The sequence below is a fragment of the Protobothrops mucrosquamatus genome, unplaced genomic scaffold (assembly GCF_001527695.2).
Source record: "Protobothrops mucrosquamatus isolate PMUCROS unplaced genomic scaffold, P.Mucros_1.0 scaffold_87, whole genome shotgun sequence".
Classification (NCBI taxonomy): domain Eukaryota; kingdom Metazoa; phylum Chordata; class Lepidosauria; order Squamata; family Viperidae; genus Protobothrops; species Protobothrops mucrosquamatus.
The window spans coordinates 191,160-201,759 of NW_015386163.1; the positions used below are offsets into that span (position 1 = coordinate 191,160).

The window sequence follows — 10,600 nt, forward strand, 5'->3', positions numbered from 1 at the left end:
CTTGCAGGACTGGCCTAGGGTAATTTTTAGGGGGGTTTTAATTATATTTTAATTCGACAAATATTTAATATTCTTTTTAATTAATTTTAAATTTGTATTGTCTTGTATGTATTTTAAATAGATTGTCAGCCGCCCTGAGTCCTACGGGAGAAGGGCGGGATATAAATTCAAATATAAATAAATAAATAAATAAAAAAGGCATTGACCATTTGGAACTGAGAAGGGCAATGCCTGCCTCCCAGGGCTTAATTTTTGTCTGCAACAGAGAACCTAATCTATCTGATTCTTGTCTGAGAATGTACTGCTAAATAAGTACATACATGAATAAACTTCTGGAAAACTGAGATGCACTGCCATGCTCAGGTATGAAGCCTGTCACATTCTAAGCAACTGCTTCAATTTGTTTTCAAAAGAATTGCCACAAAAATCTCACTTTCCAAATAGAGACCCATGTTATTGTAATGGAAAGAATCTGCAAGCCCCAGCAAACGCTAGGCCAGTGGCAGCGAACCTATGGCACGCATGCCAGAGGCGGCACTCGGAGCCCTCTCAGTGGGCACGTGCGCCATGCCCCGGAGATGGCAACCGTCCTCTTCAACCAGCTGCCCGCTAACTCGCCGAGGTCCCACGTGGCTGGATGCACCCCAGCACCCATGCACTTGCTGGCCTCTGTGTGCGGGGGCCAATGGTGTCAGGCAGCAGCCACTCTGGCCCCTGCCTCGCCTTGCCCTGCGACATGGCATCCCCGCCTCGCCTCATCCCACAGAACCAGCCTCCTGCCCACCGCCCCACCCGCCAGAGACCCCTGGATCTCCCCCAACCCTGCCTCCACACTCGTCCCTCCCCACGAGCAACATCGGGCTGGCCACGTCGACCCTGGCCATCCCCACCCATCTGCCATGACCACTGTAGCCACGCCCACCCAGCGGGCCATGCCCTCCCAGCACCCAGCAATACATAAGTGGGTTTTGGGTTGAAGTTTGGGCACTCGGTCTCTAAAAGGTTCGCCATCACTACGCTAGGCTGTCTGTCAGACAATTTAGCAGGAGACGTAAGATCATGCAAAGCCAGGTCCTGTCCATTTTCTGGTTGCTTACATCACTCAGCTGCTTGGTATTAATCTGTGCTTGTCGCAAAACCAGAGAATCCGGCACTGAAGTAAACTTGATCTGGTCAGGATGCTTTTTGTAGGCAGACTAGGAAAAGAACAAAACAAAACTGAGCAGCGATTACTTTTCAGCAGACATCAAATTTAGGTTTTTCTACTTCATGATATGTTTTAAAACATTCTGCTCTGCTACTATCATCCATGCATCCATTCAGCAAAAATATAGATGGAGAAGGCTGCATTTATATTGAAAGTATTTACTCTATGATGTTTAAATGCAGTTCTTGTACCACCAATGATGCTTCAAATATTTTCATGTACCTTTTATTTCATTTATTACTTTAAGAATATCAAGATGTAATACACCACTGAGATTCTTTTCTTTTTCAGTTCTCAAACACATAAAAAAAAGCGATCTCACTAGGACCATGACTTACATCTTTGCACACGTCCAGCTTCTTCATGGCTTCATATTCTTGAGTTATGGTTTGAGGGAAATAGCATTTAGCTTTATCGTCTTCATAGTCTGCTTTATAGTTTTTCTAGAAAAAACACCAGAGTTCAATAAGCACCATGAACTGAACAAGAAAGGGGGGAAAAGAGGAAAATAGGTACCATTCATACTCACGTCGCTCTTCATGGCTCCAACTTTCATGCAATGGGCTTCATAGGGGTCCTCAAATGTGCCTATATACCGGCCCAAGACATTGGCTATGTAAGGCTCTTTGTATTTCACCTGTGGAGCAACACAATTACATGTTGTAGCAAAGCAAGCAAGACTATGGAGCAGAACCAAGGAGAAATGTCCACCAAACGTACCCCACTGAAGTTCTTAAGAGTGTTGTCGACCTGGTACTGTGGAGTCTCACAATAGTTAATGCTTACTCCTTTCGCTTTTTCGTACGGTTCCTTATATAGTCTCTGCAAGAATGAAAAAGAAAGGAGAACGGGTTATAGAAAGCCATGTGGAAAATAACTTTCCTTTTGAGTACGCCTCACCCCCACTTACACAGTTCTGTTTCCTTTCCGTCCTGAAAATATGCATCACAATGCATACCAAAAGATTTCATTCAAATGTACTTTATGAATTCATAATTAGAATGGGCACATAAGAACTATCTTCCTGGCTTAATTCCAGGAGATAGATTAGCAAAAGTTTTCTCTCCAAGAGTAGCACGGCAGGTGTTTATGGGAAATCCAAATCAGTTTATAAACGAAATAGCCAGTATACTTCATATCAATTAATAATGGCTATTAATAATGTTCCATATAAACAGCTTTCTAATATGGATATTCCATTTAGTTCAGAATTCTCCAACCTTTCCAGGTTGGCAGCCCAGAGCGGGAGGAAGGGGGGGGAAGAGGGGATGGTTTTGTGGGAGGGGCAGGCGCATGTGTGTGTGTATGCATGCATTGTTACATATTTTATGTTATATGTTATGAATATATCACAAATATGATATAAGTTATGGATTTAGGGGGCCTGTAATACAACCCTAATTAACCTTTTCATGAACTCACTGGGTAACTCACATTGCTAGAATGTGTGTACTACTGATAAGGAAAGATTCTGAGTGCGTGTATGCATGCTTTATTGTGCGTGATACCAGGTAGAACATTAGTGGATATAAAGAGTGTAGTGGATTGCACTTTTCATGGAGTCTTGGAACAGAAAGCAAAAATGTAAAGTTCCTGACATGACTGGGGCAAGATGTATCATACACATGGATTCTGAGTAAACTAGTTGGGTATAAAGAGAAGACTGGAATGAACCCATGCCCCAAAGTTTGAGATGACCCTTGTTGGAGCAGGGGATGCTCTAAGTCTGCTTCCCAGCCCACTCTAACACAGCTTGATCACCTGTGTTGAGAGTGTATGTGAGTATTGTGTAAATGCGTAGCTTAGTTGAGCAGCAATATTTATAGCAACTTGAGTAGCCTTGTTGGGCACAGTTATCCGAGTAGCCTTGTTGGACATAGTAACCTGAATAGCCTTGTTGGGCATAACTTATTGTAGTAAGAAAACTTTGAAATTAGACAAGTATATGTACAAATATAAAGGAACTAATTAAGTTTAATTGCACACTTGTCTTGCTTTTTGTCCGAATAATACAAGAATAAAAGAATTATTGGAAAACTTCACTTTGAGTGGCTTGAACTCAATTTTATGACAGTGTGCTAGCACCCATGATGTCTGCGGTGAAGCTCGCACGAGTGGGGTCACAAGCACCTGCAATGAGGCTTGTGTGAGTGGGACCGCACGCACCGGCAGGTCACTTATGCCGCCCAGTTCATTCGTGATTTAAACTATTGATGTTCATGATTATTTTAGTTGAAACACTTTTTCATTAGGCAGCTGACTACTTAATTTGACTCTGAATAAATTAGGATAATTAGGCATTATATAAATATATATTATTAAACTTGGAAGTTCTCAAATTTGATAGTCATAAAAACATGAACAAAATACTGCAGGTGCATATGGTATGTGTTTTCTTTACTGGCTACTGTTAAAATAGTATTATATGCAGATTATAATTTCAAAAAATGAGTTGAGAATTTTTATTTCCCTACTAATTTTTTTTGTTTTTATAGCTCTAGAATACAGGGAGTCAAAAAAAAAAAGGTTGTGCTACATCGTCACAAAGATTTTAACATGTCACGCATTCCATTTTCACTCTACCGTATTTTGGGCTTACTTACCTCATTTTGCAGTTTGCCCACTTTCAGAGAATGTAAGATCTTGGGATCATCCTGGACGCTCAAGGCTCCAATAAGCTTCCCTTTGCCCTTTTCGTAGCCTTTCTTGTACTCAACCTACAGGGGGATATTGGAATAAAATATTTTTATAGGCTACAATTTATTTATTTATTTATTTATTTATTTGTTTGTTTGTTTTGATTTATATCCCGCCCTTCTCCCAACGGGACTCAGGGCGGCTCACAACATATTTAAAAACATAGACATGTTTACAACCCCCACCAGATAAAACCAAATTAAACCAATATTTAAAGTTGTGCAGTTAAAATTATTCTTAAAAAAAAAAAAAACTTTCAATGCAAATTGAAAGCTATGTGTTATTACTCTGTGCCGTACTTACATCGCTTGCAATTTTTTGTTTTGCTTTAGCAGCCAGAATCGGGATAGCATCCATTTTGATATCAAACTTCTTTGCTTTCGATTGATCCCAGTCATACTTGTACCAATTCTAACCAGGAGAGAAGAAGAAAATAAAGTGGGTCAACCTGAACTAGGAATCAAGAGGATAAGCCTCAAAATACATACACTGGTAGTAGAAGATGCTTTTATCTATAACCATACCTCAGGTTGATTGACAGCGTGAAAGCATTCTTCAAGTTAAGAGCAAACATTTCTAAGCAACTGAAATATACATTCTAATGTTTCTCTATGCTACCATAAAGTACTATTAAAAATATTACCACTTTTTAAAATTTGAAACTCGTTAAAAAGCCTCTTATGAGATGAACAATATACAATGTGCAAATATGTGATGTAACCAATCTATCCTTTTCCGTACTTAAAGGCAGAATGCATTCACCTAATCAAATTCTTTATCGTCGTCTGATCCTTGCCTGGATACCAAACTGTGATGTATCACATAATTGGAGGTATGCCTGCTTAATCGCACACCATCCCATAATATTTTCAACAACAGCTTTTAGCTCTACTTTTCCAGGTTGTGTTAAGTTATGCAGAACTTGATTAGCCTCTTTCCCTATCATTCCTGCCTTTTTCCTGACCCTCTAGTCTTTTCTAAATATTTGTTGTTTTGTTTTCTTTCTCACCTTTCTTCTTGTGTCATAAGCATTTGACATGCTTCATTCTTCCTCCCCAAGAATCAATATGTTTTGAACTCCTTTCACTTTTGTTCTAAAATTAAGTTAATTCTCTTTTTCATTTTAATGGCCTTGCTCGTACTGACTATGGATTATAAAAGATGCCCCGGGGTCTTCGAAAGGCATCCATCTAGTCTTACACCCTGCTTACCTGCTTGACATCACACTGCTATGTGTTTGATTCATGCTTTATTATCCTAGTAGTAATAGCAATATTTAATATTTTATGTAATTAAGTCAAAACTCTAACTGCAAAACTATCATATGCAAGTCTTATACTTACATCACTGATGTTGTAAGCATTGACTCTGGACTGAAGAAACAAAGGAGCATCTGCAGGTATGGAACATCTGAACTTTTCAGCCTCATGTTTGGCTTTGTAATTCATCTGAAGTATAGAATGAACACATAGTGGTATATAAATTACTAACACACACTGCTCATCACTGTGGGATGAATTCCTTCTCCTAGAGACCAACTATAGCTACAGATTTTTTTCTAACCCCGCTAACTGAAAGGCAGAATGAGTTAACGAGGACTTAAAGAGCAACTGTGTGGGGATTGCTACAAACAAATTCATGCAAACACACTGTTCATAAGACAGGTAGATAATTTCTCAACAGCGTGCCACACATGTATCTAGTGTCAGCAGCATACTTCCACTACGATAGTATCCACACAACAGAGGAAAAGAGTTTCATGGCACCATCAAATGAAGAACGTCTTTGGCTTTCAGTGGGCCAGCAATCAAAAATGATCACTTTCATTTCGTAAAATCTGAATCTAGTTAAGCATCAACCAGCAGTTCCTGACAATTCCTAGCAATCACTTAACATTATTGCAATGTTAAGTACCTGCAAGTCCCAAATAATGCTGTGCTGTTTGTCAGACAACTTAGCAGAAAATAAAAGACCATGCAAAGCCTTACGTCACTCAGCTGCTTGGTATTAATCTGTGCTTGTCGCAAAACCAGAGAATCCGGCACTGAAGTAAACTTGATCTGGTCAGGATGCTTTTTGTAGGCAGACTAGGGAGAAAATGTTTTTTAAAATTCAGTGGCAATTAGTTTTTGGTAGACATCAAGTTTATGCTTTTATCATTGATGGCACATTTTATGAAGATCCCTTGTGTTATCATCGTTCATTCAGCAAAAGTACAGTTGGAGAAGGCAGCATTTATTTTGACAGTATTTGCCGTATGATGTTTGAATTCAGTTCTTGTACCACCAACACCACTTCAGATATTTTTGGATCATGTAATATCTTCTATTTTATTTATTGGTTTAAGAATTTTATGAAATAATATACCACTGAGACACTTTTCTTTTTCAGTTCTGAAGCACGTAAAAAAATATGACCTCACTAGTGCAATGACTTACATCTTTGCACACGTCCAGCTTCTTCATGGCTTCATATTCTTGAGTTATGGTTTGAGGGAAATAGCATTTAGCCTTTTCGTCTTCATAGTCTGCTTTATAGTTTTTCTAGAGAAAACACCAGAGTTCAATAAGCACCATGAACTGAACAAGAAAGGGGAAAAAAGAGGAAAATAGGTACCATTCATACTCACGTCACTCTTCATAGCTCCAACTTTCATGCAATGGGCTTCATAGGGGTCCTCAAAGGTGCCTATGTACCGGCCCAAGACATTGGCTATGTAAGGCTCTTTGTATTTCACCTGTGGAGTGACACAGTCACATGTTGTAGCAAAGCATGCAAGACTATGTCTGGAGCAGAAGCAAAGGAGAAATCTCCACCACACTTACCCCACTGAAGTTCTTAAGAGTGTTGTCGACCTGGTACTGTGGAGTCTCACAATAGTTAATGCTTACTCCTTTTGCTTTTTCATACGGTTCCTTATATAATCTCTGCAAGAGTGGAAAAGTAGAAGTAATCATGCAACAGGGATTTAGAAAATATTTCTTATATGCATGATGTTGTCTCCCATTTAGAAAGTTTTGCTATTGAACTGTTGGTTATCCTGAGAAATAATATATTCATTTAAAATTAAATACAGAGCCAAGATTGTAATATTTTAAAAAAATGTTTAGGACTTGTTATTCCATACTCCCTTGTCTCCTTGCTTGTAAGCTCCTGGAACCCAAGAAAAATGTTGTATGCCTACCACACTTCCTGTTTTCACAATTTTATTCATAGGGGTTACTTACATCACTTTGCAGCTTGCCTACTTTCAGTGAGTGCAAGATCCTAGGATCATCCTCAACGCTTAAGGCTCCAATAAGCCTCCCTTTGCTCATTTCATAGCCCTTCTTGTACTCAACCTACATGGGAAAAGAAAATAACATAGTTTCATATGCTATAAATTTATATAAAAATGGAAAGCCTAGAATTGCCTTTTTTTATTCTGTGTAACACTTACATCACTCGCAATTTTTTGTTTCGCTTTGGCAGCCAGAATTGGGATGGCATCCATTTTGATATCAAACTTCTTTGCTTTGGATTGATCCCAGTCATACTTGTACCAGTTCTAACCAAATGAGCATGATAAGAAAACATAAGGAAAGTGTGACATGAAAAATCAATGCAGCCAGTTACTGTAGGAAATATATAAAATCACAACAATCTGGCATATTCAAATCATTAACAACTTGATGCGTTGAAATCTGTGCAGGCTTCGAAAAACTGGTTTATAACATGTATAACTATATATAACTATATAAGTTATATATACACAACTCTAAGAATAAAAAATACTGGATTCATCTCTGTGTTGATTTCATGAAATGACTAGATCCTTCTTGGTTTTTTAGAGATCATATATTAATTCAGTGGTAGTTGCAGGGCTTTTTTTGTCATAGAACACCCAGAATGGAGTTCTGGCACCTTTTTTGGATGGAACCTTGTAGGGTAGACAAGGCGGGTTGTATAATGTGTGTGAGTTCCGGCACCTTTTTTTCTACAAAAAAAGCACCGGGTAGTTGTATCCAAAATTTGATTCCATTATCAGTGTTGAGTTATCCACACACTGTTCCTCTTGTTTGTTATCTATTGATACCCATTTCTCTTTATCTCTCTCTTTCCTTTGCTTCATGCTATACTATTTCCTTTCTTTATCTCTACTGAATCTTTTGTTTCTGTCATTCCACCTTTCAGTCACTTCCCCATCCAGCCTTTTCTTAACCAGCATGCCTCCATTTCTTTTGCCTGCTTCTCTCTCTCTCCCATTAAGTCATTTAATTTTTCCCTTTTAGGGATTTCTTCTTTTCCTTACTATCTTATAATAATTCTCCCTAAGATGCCATCCAGATGCAAGGTCTCTAGTGCAAATAAGTCAAAGATATTGTCCAGGTATGCCACCTTCCTTCCTTAGGGGATTTTTCATGGTAAATAAAAAAAAGAAACAAGCAGTGGGATTAGGAAGGAGGAACTACAACAATGATAAATAGAAGATGAAAACCTCTGCTCATCTATTGAATTCTGTAAATATGGGAGAGTAGCTACACCATAGTAGCCACATCTGGAAGTACCCATTGTTACTTCCTCTTGCTTTCAATTTTTAAAAAGTTATTTCTAAATAAACACTAGATTTGTGTCTTTCCCTTTCTCCCATGCTTTTGGGCTTTCTTCGTTTACATTTGCCTCTTTCAGAATGTAGCTAGTCTAAACCAGGGCTTTTCAACCTTTTCACCCATTGTACCACTTTTAGGATATGGCAATATCTGAGTACCACCAGTCGCCTAGCAAGGTGTCAAAAACTTGATGACCCCCCCCCCCAAAAAAGGAAAAAAGTGATGACGTACAGGTAGTCCTCAACTTTTCTAGGATGGTCGCGTACCACCTGCCAGGTGCCAATGTACCACAGGTGGTACCCGTACCACTGGTTGAAAAGCCCTGGTCTAAACCATCAATCAATCAATCAATCAATCAGTCTGTCTGTCTGTTTGTCTGTTTGTCTGTCTGTCTCTATCTCTACTTCTATCTCTGTCTCTACTTCTATCTCTATCTCTATCAACTATCTATCTATCTATCTATCTATCTATCTATCTCTATCACTACTTCTATCTCTATTATCTATCTATCTATCTATCTATCTATCTATCTATCTATCTATCATCTATTGTCTTTTACATCACTGATATTATAGTCACTAACATAGTAGCAATACTATTATTAATTATGAAATTGAACACAAGAACAGTTGTCCATAATACATACATCACTGATATTATAAGCATTGACTCTGGACTGGAGAAGCAAAGGAGTATCTGGAGGTATGGAACATCTGGATTTTTCTGCCTCATGTTTGGCTTTGTAATTCATCTGAAATGCAGAATAAGCAATGCCATAAAATGGGATGACATGGAAAAACTTGAATTACAACACTACCATTCATTGCTAACAATAGATCTGAACAAGACAACGGATTCAAAAATGTTTCAATTCAAATATTTCAAAAGCAAACCATAGTTAGCCATTTGGTTCAACAACATAAGGATGTGCATCTGTAGAATGGATCAGTATAAATCATCTGGAATGACATATGCCTTTCATCCAGACAAAACAGTTTGCTTGCTGTCCTATGACGCAATTTCCTCAATAAGAATGGTAAGAGATTGATAAAACTTCCAGGGTATAGAGAAATTTCAGGGTGGTGTTTGGACATGCTATCATTAAGATATGAGACAGTTTGGTGCAATGGTTAAGGCATCAGAGTAGAAAGCAGGAGATTGTGAATTCTAATCCTGCCTTAGACTCAAAGCCAGCTATGACTATGAGCCACTCACTCTCTTTCTCTCAACCTTAAGAAGGCTCAAACTACTTCTGAAAATATTGCCAAGAAACTGTAGGAATTAGTCCAAGCAGTCACCAGGATTAAAAAAAAAAAAACCTGATTCAAAGGCATAACAATAACCACCCAATCATTAAGACTGTTTGCTGGAATCGAACGCATGACACCCACCCCCTTACTTTGATATCTTATCTGTGTGAGATTTAGCTTATTGTTCTATTAATAGAAATTGTATATGCAGATAGAATGGGAAGAAGCCAATTTTATTCCCTTAGTAGTCTCATCGCTCCCTCTCAAAATCAGATGTTATCGGTGTACAGAGGAGAAGGAAGAAAAAGAAATTCCTGTCTTACTGCTAGAAGTCTGGCTCCACCTTTCAGTTTACTATAATTGGTAAACATAGCAATACAATGTCTGTAAAAGTGGGCTTTTGTGCTTTAAGGTTTTGTGTTTTTTTTTACTATAGGACTTAAGACATGAAAGTAAACAACCACCATATTGAAAAATATGCCTGGATAAGTGGAGAGAGAGATTCTTCCTAGACCTAACTCCATCAATTTCTTCCTATATCCTTCCCCACAATATCAGATTCCTAAAATGACGCAGTCCCAAAACCTCTGTTGGAAACTAACTGTTGCTTATCTCCGAGACCGCCTTCTGCCTCAGATTACCCCCCACCGGCCGATATGCTCCCACAGAGAGGGCCTCCTCAGGGTGCCGTCAGCCAGACAGTGCCGGCTGGCGACCCCCAGGAGGAGGGCCTTCTCGGTTGGAGCTCCCACCCTATGGAACGAACTACCCCCAGAGATCCGGGTGATTCCGGATCTCCCCTCCTTCCGCCGCGCCCTCAAGACATGGCTATTTAAACTGGCAGGACTGGCCTAAGG

At 39.0% G+C, this 10,600-nt stretch overlaps 1 protein-coding gene across 1 annotated transcript in view; it reads right to left on the reverse strand.

Annotated features, from left to right (window-relative positions):
• The window catches only part of NEB (nebulin), a 221,727-nt gene that overhangs the window by 182,769 nt on the left and 28,358 nt on the right, over positions 1–10,600 (reverse strand). Inside the window, exons 18-31 of the mRNA XM_015814350.1 lie at positions 9,140–9,244; positions 7,344–7,451; positions 7,132–7,245; positions 6,730–6,831; positions 6,534–6,641; positions 6,343–6,447; positions 5,893–5,991; positions 5,248–5,352; positions 4,208–4,315; positions 3,811–3,924; positions 1,928–2,029; positions 1,737–1,844; positions 1,546–1,650; positions 1,098–1,196 (exon numbers count right to left, since the gene is read on the reverse strand). Coding sequence (XP_015669836.1) covers positions 1,098–1,196; positions 1,546–1,650; positions 1,737–1,844; positions 1,928–2,029; positions 3,811–3,924; positions 4,208–4,315; positions 5,248–5,352; positions 5,893–5,991; positions 6,343–6,447; positions 6,534–6,641; positions 6,730–6,831; positions 7,132–7,245; positions 7,344–7,451; positions 9,140–9,244 — 1,482 coding nt within the window. The remainder of the gene's footprint in view (positions 1–1,097; positions 1,197–1,545; positions 1,651–1,736; positions 1,845–1,927; positions 2,030–3,810; positions 3,925–4,207; positions 4,316–5,247; positions 5,353–5,892; positions 5,992–6,342; positions 6,448–6,533; positions 6,642–6,729; positions 6,832–7,131; positions 7,246–7,343; positions 7,452–9,139; positions 9,245–10,600) is intronic.